This window comes from Anolis carolinensis, chromosome 4 (genome assembly GCF_035594765.1).
Source record: "Anolis carolinensis isolate JA03-04 chromosome 4, rAnoCar3.1.pri, whole genome shotgun sequence".
NCBI lineage: Eukaryota > Metazoa > Chordata > Lepidosauria > Squamata > Dactyloidae > Anolis > Anolis carolinensis.
The window spans coordinates 175,868,794-175,884,781 of NC_085844.1; the positions used below are offsets into that span (position 1 = coordinate 175,868,794).

Here is a 15,988-nt window from a genome sequence, read left to right on the forward strand (position 1 = left end):
TAATCTGGATTATATGGCAGAGTAGAAGGGGCCTAAGTAGAGATGTTCAGGACTGCGATGTATAACCGCATCCACAACCTCCAATATTTGTTCTCTGCTTTATTGATTTATTATGTATATGTTTTTGTTTTGGGGGGAAACCAGAGCCACCCACGCACAACAAAGCACCCGCCCCTTCCGTCATTTCCTGCGAGGAGTTACAGAACCGCCCCTTTCCCCGCCCCTCTCAAGAGGCGCTGACTGGAAATCCTCTTCCGCACCTTGAGCGAGATAGTCCCGCCTCTTCCTGTCCTTCCTTTCCGGGTCCGCAAGGGTTGCTAAGCAACCGAGCAACTCTCAGGGCGGATGGATGAAGTGAGGGACTCGTTCTAGGCAAACCTGTATGAAGAGTGAGAGGAAGGCGAGATGAAGTTTACAGACTATTGCCTCCGCTCGGAAGGAGCTGAAGTTGTATTGGCAACGTCCAGTGATGAAAAATTTCCCCCCGAAAATATCATTGACGGGTAAGGTTTGATCCTGAGCAGAAGTTGTTTGCTGTGTGCCTTCAGTTCAGAAAATGTCTCACTTATGGCGACCCTATTGCTTGGCCATGCCTTCCACGGAGGCTGAATTTTCGTTTCCTCAAAGTTAGAATCCGAATACATATGATCTTTACTCAAGATGCTTTCCCCATAATATATAGTTCGTTTTGTCAATGTTATTGTTACCCTAGTAAATAAAATTATTGTATTGTCGAAGACTTTCATGGCCGGAATCACTGGGTTGAGTTTGTATGGCCATGCTCCAGAAGCATTCTCTCCTGATGTTTCTCCTGCATCTATGGCAGGCATCGTCAAACGTTGTGAAGTCTGTTGGAAACTAGACAAGTGGGGTTTAGGGTGGGAGAAAGAACTGTTGTCTTTCTACCTTGCGGAATCCTTGGTTGGCCAGTTTGAATAGCAATTAATAGTCTCGGTGTGGCAGGTATGAATGCTGCAATTAGCCACCTTGATTAGCAGTTAATGGCCTTGCAGCTTCAAAGCCTGGCTGTTTCCTGCCTGGGGGAATCCTTTGTTGGGAGGTGTTAGCAGGCCCTGATTGTTTCCTTTCTGGAATTCCCAATTTCCCTGCTTTCAGAGTGTTGCTCTTTATTTACTGTCCTGATTTTAGAGATTATATTGTTCTGTATTATTATACCACAGTAATTGTTACATATTATATTTATAATTTTATATTATCTGCTTAGAACTGGATTATATGAGGCCCCTTCTATACAGCTGTATAAAATCCACACTGAACTGGATAATATGGCAGTATCGACTCAGGATAATCCAGTTCAAATCAGATACTGTGGATTATCTGCCTTGGCATCCTGGGTAATATAGCTGTGTGGAAGGGCCTTGAGTCTACACTGCCATATAATCCAGTTCAAATTGGATAATTTGTATTTTATAGTGCAGTGTGGATGAGGCCTAAGTGCACTCTTCCTCTGCCCTGGGTACCATTTTGGCTGAGGGTGTTGCTAGGATACGAAAGGGGCACGGCCTAAAGGCAGGCGGGGGGGGGCTAAAGGCAGCAGAGCTTACCTTTCTAACTGGCAGTTAGTGGGAGAATGGCTCTTTCTCATCCTCTGTAATTTGGACTATTTTTCTAGATTTTTTTGATTGAAAGACATACCTTGGATGACTATGACTTTTGTGGCCAAATGTGGTGTGGGTTCAGTGGTTTTGCTGTTTACTCCATAATAAAGTGCCACATTATATATATATATATATATATATATAGAGAGAGAGAGAGAGAGAGAGAGAGAGAGAAAGATAAATATAAATATCAATACATTTTATTATCAGGATTATATTCTCTGATTTATATATTATAAGTTGAGGTTGCAGTCCTGTTCTGTCTCCGTGCTTAACTAAAAGAACTGGAAGGCACCGTAGCACAAAGGACAGATCAGAGACTATATTTGGCAAATCAAAATGTTTTATTAATAGACAAATTGAACTTCTCTTCGTCTTGGTTGCCGCTATAAAGTCTCTATAAGGAAACGAAACCTTTGAAGTCTATGCAGTTCTGGATGGTTATTGCCATACACCATAAAGTCCCGACATGACTGGATTCTATTATCTTTGCACTGACTTTAATACAATGTTGACATGACTTTATGTATCACTGTATTATACGGCTCTTTAATCTAATTTGAATACAATTCTGATGTGACTTGAATTAATACAGTTCAGATATGTCTTCAGTTAATAACATTCCGACCTGACGTGAATTTCTGCGCACCTTCTACCTTCCTATGCTTCCTTCCAGAACTAAGCGCTAACTGACAAATCCTAACTGACAAAAATAACAGCCATTTCAACGCTAGTACAAGCCAAGGCTAAGCTCTGCCCCTTCAGAACCTTAAAGGGGCAGGGCAGTAGGTTGAGAGCCTTCTGGTGGCATGACGTCCCAATTACTTGAAAATAGGATGCAATAAACACAGTGGGATCTAGACATATATAAGCATACGTTAGCCGCCATAGGAATAAAAATGACAAATTATATCAGAAGACTAACTTGCACACAAAAAAATCCTTTATTGGTTAAGGACTTTATCTGTGTACAGTCAAAATGGAATAACTTAATTCTATTCAGTGTGGTTTGAAGATGGACTGTTAGCTATCATACTAATAATATGATGGGGAACGGGCTTTAGCACAGCAGGTTAACCACCAGCTGCAATAAATCTTGCTAATCAAAAAGTTGGCAGGTCAAAGCCTGGGTCGAGGGTACTCAGAGGTCTTTTTGCCAGTTCTAAATAGGTAGGAATAAGTCCCAATTTAGTCACTTGATCTATTTGTTAGTAAATAGACATAGGCCCAATCTACATTGCCATAGAATGAAGTTTGAAGCTGTATTACATGGTCAATATAGAGTCTTCTAATGCAGTGTAACCTCATTGAACCACTGCTGTGGTTTTTAACTTTGAAAATGTTTTGATGGAGTTTAACTGTGATTTTTAGTGCTGTTTTAGTGTTTGCATATTTGTATATTTTAAATTCTATTCTAATGTTTTTATGTCAAGCTGCTTTGAGTCCTCTTTGGGAGAGATAAAGTGGGGTGTTATTATTGTATGGGTCCACCCACACGGTATTAATTTTAAAACAGTATGTTGGATATCTTTATTTTTCTACATTTTTCTATCTACAAACTTTATGTGTGGCAGATATGTCTGTAAATATGCATCTAACATTATACATTTATAAGGGGTATTTCACTTTGTTTTACTAGACGATCTGACACATTTTGGGCAACAACTGGAATGTTTCCACAAGAATTTATTATTTCTTTAAATAAATGTGTAACCATAAACAAGCTCACAATCCAGTGCTATTTAGGTAAGTTATATTATACTGCAATATTTAGTGTTGTACCTACAATATGTATTAGATTTGCTTTATACTTCTAGAATATAGTTAACTTTATATCAGGAAATGAGCACTTGTGTTTTAATTGTACATTGAGAAATAGCTCTCATTTTCATAAAATAATTAATTCAGGCCTTGACCTACATTAATTAATACTTGTAAACTTTTCATATCTATTTTAATACCCAAGGAAAAAAATAATCACAACTGAAAGTTAAAATAATTCTTGCTGTAAATTATACTTTTATCAAAACGATTTAGAAAGTAGTTGTAAGTGTGTGTCCTTGTTATTTATTTATTTATTTATATTTATTTTTCAAACTTATATGCCGCCACTCCCCTAGGGCTCGGAGCGGCTTACAAAAACCGGCTAAAATCAACAATTTAAAAAACATTTTAAAAACATCTTTAAAAAAAACATCTTAAAAACATCCTAAAAGCACCTTTTAAAACATCAGCAACAGAACTCAAAAGCCTGCCGAAACAGGTGTGTCTTACATGCCCTGCGGAAGGCCAACAAGTCCCGCAAGGCACGGACTTCAGATGGCAAGGTGTTCCACAGAGATGGCGCCACTACTGAAAAGGCTCTGCGTCTAGTTGCAGTTAGACACAAGGTCTTAAAACTGGGGACTTCCAGCAGGTCTTGGTCCTCAGAACGGAGGGATCTCTGGGGTTTGTAGGGGGTGAGGCGGTCCCTCAGGTACATCGGCCCTGGACCATGTAAGGCCTTGAAGGTAAGCACCATCACTTTGAAAGTGATCCGGTGCTCAATTGGTAACCAGTGCAGGTGCCGTAAGATTGGTGTTATGTGGCATCTTTCCGGGACTCCCGCAAGGAGCCGGGCAGCTGCATTTTGCACCAATTTGATTATTTTCTTTGCATGTGGTGTTAACCTTCCTTGAATAGGCATAAGTAAAGTACACCTGAAAATGGGATTTGGTGAGGCCCCATTCCTCTTTGGCAGGAAAGGCTAAAGGCCTTGTAAAACTACAAATCCCAAGGTTTCGTATCATTGAGCCATGGCAGTTAAAATGGAATCAAACTGCATTCATACTACAATGTAGGTGAACCTTCAGATGTATCACTTTATGTCACTTAATAGTTTTGTAGCTCATATTTTCATGAATATTGAGAATTTAGTCTTCTGTAAGTACTATTTTGTAATTGATTTTTAAAAGAGCAAGATAGCTGAAGGTATAACTGATATATATTTTTTAAATTACTACCTCTAGTGCAAACATTACGGATTGAAAAAAGCATGTCGAAAGAGCCAGTTGATTTTGAACTCTGCATTCAAAAAGGTAATTGTACTTAATATAATAGCTGAGGTCAAATAGGTCATTATATGATATACATTAGGGCTTTATTCTGCTTGTCATTCCCAACTGGAGTAGACTCATTTAACAGATGGAACTACATATTTTATTTATTAATTTGAAGGATATTCTCTAATAGGAATTAACAATTGAATGTAGACCTTAAATGGCAGTCATATGTACTTGTTGGACAAACATTTGATTGAATCTGATCAAACTCAGATTGAATTAGTGTGCACATATATGATTGGATTGTGAGTGGATTGGAACAGATGAGTAAGAATTGGAAACAGCAACTAATTCACAACATCTTTCGTAGTATAAGAGTGTATGCCTCTTACACTAATTAACTAAGGATCCTTCCACACAGCCATATAACCCAGAATATCAAGGCAGAAAATTCCACAATATCTGCATTGAAGTGGGTTATGTGAGTCCACACTGCCATGTATTCCAGTTCAAAGCAGAAAATGTAGGATTTTATTCAGTTGTGAGGAAGGGGTCTAAGTTACTAGTCAATTATTCAATTCATGTAACAATTAGATAATAGCCTTACTACATGCTTTACAGGTTCTTTGCAATGATTATTTTCTGAATAATGAAAGAGTCAGTGCATCTTGTTTTCATTTGGGAAGGCTTGTCCATGCATAGAGGGCCACTGTTAAAAATATCTCAATCCTAATTGCTACTCACTTGATGGAAAAAGTTAGGGCAATGGGCTTTGACAGGAAGCTTTTAAACTCTGGATAAATACTTTCAGGAGAAGCAAATACATTTAAAGTTTTTTTTAACGTAATTAAGTACTGGCTCCAATGAAACCAGTAACAAACTACCTGTAGATTTCACTGAGCATTTAATTTTCCACTAGAAGTAGATTGCTTTATTCTTCTCTAGGTTCTCAAATTTATAAGACAAACTATATGTCATATACCCACTTTTTTGATTATTTTTTTAAATCTAGAGTTGCAGTCTACAGAGGGAGAGCTTCAAATTGAAGAATTCTCTGTAAGTATATAGCAATGCAATATATACAATAAATAGGGAGAAATGTGTCAGCAATTTTAAAAAATGAACTGTATCTAACAGTAATTCTCAGTGTGCTCCATCGACGAAGCATACTGAGGGGCTCCACGGTTCGTTCCTTCTCCAAGCTTTCCCTTCTCTTTCCTACTCTTCCTCTTGTCCTCCTTGCCGCCAAAAGCCTTTCCCCATGGCGTTCCTTGCCCCAAAAAGCCTTTTTCCCTCCCCTCACTTGCCCTCAAAAGCCTTTTTTCCTCCCTTCCCCCACCCTCAAAAACCTTTTTTCCTCAATGCCCATAACCTTTCCCCCTTGTTTTGCTTGCTTCCAAAATCCCTTTTCCCTCTCACCACTTAGGGGGTGTTTTGATTGTGCTTTTCCTGCATGGCAGAAGGGGATTGGACTGTATGGCCCTTGGGGTTTTCCATTGAAATACTGTTAAAGTTTATGTTGGTCAAAAAGTCTGCCCATGCCTGATATAAATGTGTTATATATACTATAATATATAATAAAATATATAAACGTTTCTTGGGGCTCCACAATAAACTTTTGCTTTAAAAAGGGCTCTGCAACTGAAAAAGTTTGAGAACCCCTGCTATAGAGGTATCTTTGTGTTTGTGCATATGTCCATATATTACACTGGATAGCTAAAATGTAGATTATTCCATATGTCTAAAATTAAGGAATGCTGACAGTTACTGTTTGGGATTACTGATTTCCGTCTTGACTAGCTTTTTTGATAGTTTGAGATACATGCAGTGATATCAAAAGTATATTATTTACTCAGACATAAATGATTAATATTTTCCAAAACTCAACTGAATTTACTTCTTAGCTAGTTTGTTTAGGGTTTCGGCTTCTGTAATGTGCAAAAATTTTCCATTTATAATTAATGACATCTCAGTTTTTTGGAACTTAAAACTGATTTTTAAAACGTTTAAAGACTGACCTCAATCATACAGATCACCAGCTAATTTTTGTTACTTAACATCATGTTTCAAGATGTTACAGATTGTATTCTCTGTCTTTAGCATTTATAAGAGCACCGGAATCCTCAAAAATTAAAAATATGCTTAAGCCAGCCCCGTTGAAATGGATATTAAACATTTTTACGCGACTAAATTGTGCTCAGAATTTTATAACATTGATATTAATATGATTGTTTTTCTTTTAACAGTTTCCAGAGATGCAAGCTTCATATCTGAGATTCATAATTTTGTCCGCTTTCGATGCTTTTGTATCAGTGCATAGGGTAATAGCAGACGTAATAGCTTGATATTTTATTTCAAACTTAAATATTATTTCTGCAACACAGTAATAACATTGCATTGTGTAATACATTTATAATATGTTTTATAAATAATGTTTTGTTTGTTTTTATTAGAGTATTTTTCTGTTGTTCAGCATTTTTAAATTATTGTTTGTATAATAAATAGGATTCTTCTGCAGAAAGCATAGTGTGTTTTCTGTAAACACGGATCCACTTCTAGCTATCACTAGTTTTCTAATCTAGGGATTAAGTATATGAATGGAAAACATTTGCAAACATGTAACTTGCTCTATGTCAGAAATATTTCTGACTGTCTTTTAATTTGAAATCATTTCAACTGTGTGAAAATGAATTCTGCAGTCCAGCATTTTGTTCCTTCTGGTCCAGTTATGAAGCATACATAAAAGATCCATTTTGTTTCAAATAAATTTTAATAGAAACAGGTAAACCAAGTCCTCTTTGAAGGGTTTTCATACTACAATAGTTTAAGCTGCAGAGAACAATCTGTCCTGGAAGTATTGTATTTTATACATAGTTCAAATCCAAATAACTATGGGATTTGTTCCATCTATATTGAACTACATAACTACGTAGGTTTTGGATGTGTGATGTTTCAAAAAAGCTTTTCACACCACATGACAACTACTTTTGAAATGGACCAGAATTTCAACAGTACTTTGATATATACATGTGTAGTTTTGCAATCTAAAGTAATGTCATTTCAGTGAATGAATTAAAACACTGGTAACACTAGGGATCCTTGCTAATATCCATGCTTTTTACAATAAAAGGTGGGTCACCTCTTATTGTAATGATTAATATTTTTACACCAGCAGTGTTTTTTTTGTCAAAATGTACATGATCATAATATATTTTCAACATAGCCTTGCATCACAATAAATAGCAAAACAGTCTTCCCTTTTCCTCCTTCAGAAATACAAACTCATATCACTATTATTCATATTTATCCAGATGGGGACTATACTTCTGTGTACACCTACAACCATTTTTAAATGGTAGACAAAAACAACCACTTCAGTCTGTTTAAGATAGTTTGACTTAGTTTAATATTGTTTAGCATCCTGTTTCTATCAATATTTTTTCCAAATCAGGCCACAGCTCTTCATGCTTTAAGCTATGACTATCATAAATAAATACAAATAGAAACAAAATGAAGTTAATGAGTACAACAGTTCAATTCAGAAAGCCATTATGTGCTAGTAGACATTCAAAGCATTACATTTGATCATAGGAAGATAAGGTGCCCCCTAAAAAAAGTTTCCATACAGTTATTTCTCAGCTGATTGTGCCACTGTTGTTTATATACATTCCTTAGGCGAAGATGACTGATATTTTGCGGGTAGTCATGTAAATATAGCTATTCAGTGCCTAATTTAATGTGTATATTTGTACTCTATGGACAAATTGTGACTGCTGAACACTTAGTTGATAGTATGTCAGTTCTCATTTTTTCCAGTTTAATGCGGCTTTATCCTCCAAAAATGTTTTTCTTCTAAAGGTATTTTAATACTTTTGAAAATTAACCAGACTAGGAAGTGACCATATATGTATGTGAGCACCACATCTGTTTTATAGGTTTAAAGTAGTTTTTCCAAAACTTCACGGACTTCTTGTGGATTGTAATTCCATGGTCCCACTCCACCCTGTAAAAGGAAAAATACGGTGTTTTTCTGAACAGTTCTGGAAAAATGATTGAAGGGTGTAGGGGAGAAACCAGGAAAAAACTGAAAGAGAGAAGGAAATCTTTTTCCTACACTTTATGAAAATATGATACTGCAATTATTATTTTCATTTTTTTCTGATTACGCAAATATTACAATTCCTCATGTAGGCCATTGGTAGGCATTATTTTCCTTACAGAACCTAAAGGATAAATGACATTACATGGAAATGCACAGAAGGCCCCACCACCACTATCCTGTGCCTTGTGAGGAGTGTGTAGGATCAGAACCATCTGGCTATGTCCTCATATCCTGAAGCAAAATGATTATATTAAGAATAGTCCAGAGATTTCAACCCTGCTTTACTAATTTTATATCTTGCTATGGCAATATAATTGGGTGCTTCCCCAATCCACATAGAGCTATACATGATTGTAGTCACTTTATGTTACTTAACACTTGTTACCTTATAGACAATATTTCCCCCTTGAAGCACATAAAGTCTCTCTGGAAGAGCCGCATAGGTTGAGCTACTCAGGTTTTCCATAGTATCCATGACCACTGAACATAAGGGGTACTGTTTTAGCAGGATCTCTGCAGCTTGCATACGATCATGGAGAGTTCTGTGACTTTTAATAACAATATTGTTCTTAAAAGCCCATCCATCTAAAACAAAGAGTATGGTTAAACACATTACAAAGCATGTTTTCATATTTACATTTATCAATCCAAATAATGTATAGGATCCTAACTATTCAATTCAAACCCACACTATTTTCTGTGTTTCCCCCTTCCAATTAGCATTCTGAAACCACAAAGCAAACACTCAATCCTCATTGGGCTATTGGGGATGGAAGAGGTTTAAGCAACCTTTGTTCCTCCACTAACTGTGGTCATAACCTAGTTATAATTTTCTAGAATTGTTGGGGGGGTGGGTTCTTTCATTTAGTAGATATTAATATAATATAGGTTTATATGCACTATGTAGATGTTTTAAGGTAAGGATCCCTCATGAAGAGGCGAGAGAATGCAGTGTTGGAAGTGAGTGATTGGTGGAATGTCTGAAGAGGTTTTGAAAAGGCTGGTGTTTTGACAGGGTCAGGAATGATAGCTGTATGTTAAAATTAAGAATTAGTATGGTTTAAGATTCTCCATGGTTAGGAGAGTTAAGATCAGATCTAGAGGACAGCTAGAGTTTTAGGATATGAGAGAGAATGAGATATGCATGTTAGAATGAGTTCAGTCAAGATATATGTATTAATTAAGCAATCTAGAATCATAGATTTCAAAAGGGACAAGGGACAACCACCCCGACATGCAGGAACACACAATCAAAACTTTCCTGACAGATGGACATCCTGTATCTGTGATGCTATGTTCATTTTCAATTTTATAAGGCATTTCTCTATTATATACTTGGACCACAGAAACCTACATATTGTAAAGCTTGAGTTCAGACAGAGTGTCTGTGGAGGCAGCAGTTAATAAAGAGCGGTGTTGTCTGGGGCAAAATGAAATAAAATCCCATACGGGAGCCACAGGAACATCAGTTAGGGATCAGTGTTGGGACAGGAAATCCTCACATTTATGGCAGAGGTGGGGATAAGGGAAGAGGCCCCGCCCCTCCTATGGCCCCGCCCCCTTGTCCTAATAGGTGCCATCACCACCCCCCTGGATCGCTGCAGCACCCACTGGAGGGCGGTAGCACCCACTTTGGGAATCACTGCTGTAGTTTATATGCTTCATGTACTGTGCAGAGAGAGCTACAGCAACTATGCTTCACCTGAGGCATGGGCTTCTTCAATGTAGATCACAAGGAAATCTGCTGCAAAACTGAAATCTTCTATAAGCTTCTTGAACTCTCCAAATCTGAACATAAATGAAGGTCAGGTACAGCTTCCAAATGCTAGGACTAAAGGCCTGTTATCTGCAAAAGATGAAGCAGTCTTTGAAGTGAGAGGATACAAAAAGTAACATGTAAGCCTCTATATATAGGAACTTAAGATTTGATTGTATAAACAGCATAAAATGTAGACATTCCAGAGGTCAGTGAGTGCTTCCAGGAAAGGCTTTTGTTGTATTTCCACATAAATTCATTTAAATAAGTTTTTGGGTATGTCTAGAAAATTAGTCTTCTATTTGTAACTCTCCTATGTTTTCTCTGTCCGCTTCCATGTTTGTTCTTCCTGTAGACAGTTTATAAAAGTAGGAAACCAGTAAATAGCTGCACTATTGCTTTTGAATTGTGTGTTAGAAAGAGCATATGTGATTCCAGATAGATAGTTTCTAGGGCTAAGATCAGTCACAAAAACTTCTCAGCAATTTTATTAGGGCTGTCTTATGAAAAGTGACGTTAATAACTGAAATTGTCTGAAATTGTATTGCCTGTGTTGTAATGCCCTTTGTCCGTGGCCCCCACAGGGCCAAAAAGAGAAAACGCCTTTGCGGATGAGACTCACATATAACTTCCTTAAGGTCGCCCAGTGGATTTCCATAGACAAGCGGGAATTTAAACTATAGTCTCCTAAAAATCATTGTGTGAATTGTTGGCCTCAAATCTGTTAAGGTCATTTTGAATCTGAATTCTGTTCTCTGAGATATTAACAATTCCTCCTAATTTGGTATTTGATAATCTTCCCCTTTATCCCATTGTCAAAACATTTATTTTGTTTGAATACCAGCAAGGTTGAATACCAGCAAGTCCAGGAAGGAACTCTATGTCATCCCACTAATCACATCTGTACATGATGGTGAGCATTTTTTGGGTCTGATCCATTAACCAGTTACAAATCTACCTAAAGGTACTACTGTGAACCCCTGCATTTCTCAAGAAGGATCGCTTTACATGAGCTGTCCACATCTTGAGGTCTTCTGAGGAGGGCTTTCCTGTATGTCTTGCCATACTCACCTTAGTGAAACCAGAGGAGGGGGCCTTTTGGGGGGCTATTCTCAAGCTTCGCAACTACCTTTCTAGAGAAGGTACACTGGTGGTCTCCTTGCTATCCTTATGTACTCAGGGGGAAGTTTTTGTATTCAGATACCTTTGAAGGCTGACCGCTTTCATGCATTCTAGTTTTTTTTTTTAACATTCTTAACTATTATGCTTTTGTTTTTAATTTTTCTATGTCATAAAACTTTTTGTTGAATATGTTTTAACTTTTGTAATTAAGATTCACTACATCTAGAATAGGGCATCATAAACTGTGGGTTCCAACCACAAATCAGATCATGAAAAATTTGGCAACAGTAAAAGATTTCTGAATGCCACCTAGACATTTACACAAATCTTTTGGCAACAACATATGGTGTTTACACTGGACTCTGCAGAATATGCTTCAGCTGTATTTCATAAAAAGGAAAACCAACCTATTTAGCAAGCCCTGCAAATGCTGATTTATTATGAGTAAGTGTTTGATTTTTTTTACCTATGTTATATACTTTACCTATAAACCTGGGGTCAGGTAAACATTTTTCAGGCAGAAAGGGGCCATCAGTGGAAAAAAAGTTTAAGAAGCCCCGATCTAGAGCATTCCCTTTGATTTCTGAAGCCATATCATACTTGGTTTCTTGGTGTACTGTTTCCAGTTTCAGTGATACCATCTGAATATTCTTACATTTTACCTACTGAAAAGAATAGTTTAATGATTCATGAATGGTGGAAGAGAGGGCAAAGTACAATTTGTTTTTACTTCTCCAACACAATTTTATACACTAGAACTTTAACAAACATTTCGCTTTAGAGGAGTTTTTCCATTTACTTTTATGTTCGATTAAAATACATCTGAGGTTCAAGCTGTTATCTTTTTAAGATTTACCTGGGAATATGTTATATTCATACTTGAATGTGTTTAGGATTGTGGTATTGTCAGATATAAATATTTTCCATTGCTTTCTCCAGAGATCTGACAGCAAATTATAAGAATAAACATTTAAAGGACCAAAATCAATACACTGTTATTTATGAAAATTATTTTTCCAGTTCATCATATACAGGTGAAAATGGGGGTATGATGCCCTCCACACAAGATAGATATAATTGTTTAAGATGGTTTCTAACAGTTCACACTGGTTTTGATACATTTTGGCTCTAAATTGAGAGATCATGGGTTGTGAAATCATGGCTGAAATTCAAGCTCAGCATGTTCTGAAGGGGATTTTGAAACCCGTTCAGATTATGTTCTAATGATGCAGCGAAGTTTCAAAAATCCCCATCATTTTAAAATTTACCTTGCATGAAGTCCAGGATGTGATGAATTTTCCCATCAAAATCTACCACAGGGGTGTTGGGTGCAGGACAGCCTTGAAGTGCCTTGTCTTCCAGCCTTTTCCACTTTACTTTTAAGACAAAGAGTAAGTACTGGAAGCTGAAGAAAGTTGGACCCCAGTTTTCATAGACAAAATTAGGGTTCCTCCCCATGCTACTCCTCTCGCTCTGTTTCAATATATATCTCTTAGCAGTCGCTGGAAACAAGATCATAAAAAGTTTACCCACAGCAGTAGACAGGCATACTTGCAAGAGAAGCCAAGTCTTTAGCACCAATCTTCCAGCTTTGAACATACTGCTGGAATGAGAAGCGGCAAAGTTGTGCAAAGCAGAATGCCAAACTACAACTGAAGTAAAAGGAAGAGGGAAGAACAAGATGGGGTGGTTAATCATTGATAGACCTGTTTATCTTCAACATGCAGTGATTACTTCTATTGGCTTTTAAGGCTTTGAGATTACATCAGAGTAAACATTTGTCTGTTTAATTATCTGTTAAGTGAAATGTTCATCAGATCACATGTGCCATTTTCAATATGTCAGGAATTATGGTCTATATACTCTTTTGTCTGGAACCAGAATCCGAAGAAATCAAGCTGTTCTAGATTTGCCCACTCATATTGCTTCATACATGGACTGAAACACCATTCATGTAAGGAGATCTCACTTGATTTATGTAGGATTTTTATTGGTCACCAAGTACTGGTACTTATTTTTTTAAGTTATCTTTATCTTCAGTAGTAAATGAGACAAAATGTCTTTCTTTTTTTAGCCTCATAGGAACCATGCAGCACTAGAATGAGAACTACTTGTTTACAACTTTGTTAGGCTTTGAAACCAAAACTCAACAGTCATCCAAATCCATTGTACTATTCAGTGATTTGTCGTGATTATACTTCATATGATCTCCATATCTGAAGGTTTGTGGAGTTCTTAATATGAAGGATAAATATATTCATTCTTGATATGTTAAAATCTGTGCAATTTTTAAAATGTTCTGCAGTGCATTACATCAGACTAGGAGTTCTCAAACTGTGCTCTGTGGAGCTCTTGGGGCTTTGCGGGTGATAGTGAGGGGCTCCATGGCTGCTTCCCGTCTCCTCCTCTTTCCTTCTCCTGAGAAATGCAGGAAAATTAAAGTTTTGAGCTGTTTCAAGCAGCAGCAGATGCAGCAGAGTCCTCCCAGGGCACAGACCCATTCTCTCCCGCCTCCCTTACTGCCCAGACACTTTTTCTCACTGCCCAGACCCCTTCTGCTCTTCCTTTGCTTCCAAAATTCTATTTCCCTCCCACTGCTCAAGCTTTATGTTTTTCTGCATGACAGGAGGTTGGATTGGATGGCCTCTAGGGTTTCTATTATTATTATTATTATTATTATTATTGACACAAAGACATAGTATGACACAGCAAATGAGATATATATATATATGCTTGATTTCATATCACAAAATCACAAGTCTTATTTCATATCACAAAATCACAACACTTCCCAAGTGTTTAGGACTGTGTGATGTATTTTAGAATGATGCATGCAGATCCCAGTAAGGTGGCCTTTTGCAGGTGACAGATCGTAATTTTGTCAACAGCTGAGTTTTTCCTGTTGTTTTTCATCAATTTGACTGTCACTTCGTATGGTGACATCAATAATCCAAACTTTTTTCTTTTCCACAACCATGATGTCTGGTGTGTTGTGTTCCCCTCAATGGATGCCACCTTGTTGTGGTGGGGGGCTCCTTGGAGCAGTTAAGGCCCCCCTGCCTTAACTGCTCCAAGGACGCTGAGAGCTGTGCTGGCGGTAGTGTAACTACCGGCAGGTCCAACTAAGCCAGAGAGGCCTCAGTTGAGGAGTGGAACTAAGAGCACCTAACCCATTAGCACTATGGAGAAACAAACCAAAACAAAGTCTATACTGGCTCGGTCGTTGCCCAGGATAAAAATGATCGCGGTGGATGCTGCTGATTCTGGGCATCCATCGACTAGTGGGCTACAGAATCAAAATACAAATGAACAGTCACAGAAGCGGCAGAAATATACAATGTCAGAAAACTGCACAATTATAATAATACAAAAGGCTTGATGGCCATCTGTTGGCGGTGCTTTTATTGTGTTTTTCCTGCATGGAAGAAGGGGGTGGACTGGATGCCCTTTGGGGTCTTCCACTGAAATGCTGTAGTGTATGTTGTTTACAATTTTTCTTCTTTTTAAACACTGTATTTCCGTTTGTATATACTTAGTGTGTGAATTAGTTCACACAAACATTCTCCATCCATTGCCCCTGGCCCGGCCTATGCCTGATATACATTACATATAATATAATATATAAACATGTCTTGAGGCTCCACAAAAAACCTTTGCTTCAAAATGGGCCCTGCAGATGTAAAAGGTTGAGACTCCTTGCATTAGTCTGTACCTTCACTAACATGTAACAATAAACAAGGAGAAGCATACATTGTGATGTAATTAGCGAATGTTAAGTTTCATTATGCTGGTTTCAATCTAAGGTAATACTTGAAAGAAAGACTACTGTTTCAACTGAAAATGTTCCCTATCATCTCTTGCCAGAGCCAGTGTTGCATCGTGGCTTGAGCACTGGACTACAGTGCTGGAGAATAGAGTTCAAATCCCCATTCAAACATGGAAATCCATTGGGTGACCTTGAAAAAATCACAGCTTCTTGGCCTCAGAGCAAAGCACTGGCAAATCCCCTCTAAATAAATCTTGGCAAGAAAACTATGATAGGGTCACCTTAAGGTTGCTATAATTCAGAAACAACCTGAAGGCACACACAACAAAAAAACATTTATTGCCAGCTATGTTTATATCTTTGGCTTAAGGACCCCCCATTTAATGGTGGTTGATTTAAGACTTTTACAGTAATTTACATTTGAAGATGGAATAGCAAAGCAACCTAAATAGCTTCCCCTGACATATGATCATTTTATAGTTTCTGATTATTATTCACACATTTTGTTTGTATGGACTTTACGTTCCTCCTCACAAAATTCTGCACAAAATATAATTTGTAGAAAAAGCAAAATATCCAGGC

At 37.5% G+C, this 15,988-nt stretch overlaps 2 protein-coding genes across 2 annotated transcripts; one reads left to right on the forward strand and one right to left on the reverse strand.

The window, feature by feature from the left end:
- Positions 1-236: 236 nt before the first annotated feature.
- ift25 (intraflagellar transport 25) lies at positions 237-7,913 on the forward strand. The gene is made up of 5 exons (XM_003220316.4): positions 237-503; positions 3,259-3,365; positions 4,628-4,696; positions 5,673-5,716; positions 6,907-7,913. Exons 1-5 carry the CDS (start codon positions 406-408, stop codon positions 7,003-7,005), a joined length of 417 nt encoding a protein of 138 aa, XP_003220364.1. The 5' UTR covers positions 237-405; the 3' UTR covers positions 7,006-7,913.
- Positions 7,914-8,042: 129 nt separating this feature from the next.
- Positions 8,043-15,877, reverse strand: dio1 (iodothyronine deiodinase 1). The gene is made up of 4 exons (XM_003220303.4): positions 12,909-15,877; positions 10,465-10,608; positions 9,148-9,347; positions 8,043-8,663 (listed from the first exon to the last, which is right to left on the reverse strand). The coding sequence occupies exons 1-4, from the start codon at positions 13,336-13,338 to the stop codon at positions 8,598-8,600; spliced, it is 840 nt and encodes a 279-aa protein (XP_003220351.3). The 5' UTR covers positions 13,339-15,877; the 3' UTR covers positions 8,043-8,597.
- Between the last annotated feature and the right edge of the window lie 111 nt (positions 15,878-15,988).

Bases quoted from the DNA above. Each gene is read 5' to 3' on its own strand.
- ift25 (XM_003220316.4), top strand. From the start codon at position 406: ATGAAGTTTACAGACTATTGCCTCCGCTCGGAAGGAGCTGAAGTTGTA. The intron at 504-3,258 runs GTAAGGTTTGAT...TTGTTTTACTAG, and splicing joins CCCGAAAATATCATTGACGG to ACGATCTGACACATTTTGGG. The intron at 4,697-5,672 runs GTAATTGTACTT...TTTTAAATCTAG, and splicing joins TGAACTCTGCATTCAAAAAG to AGTTGCAGTCTACAGAGGGA.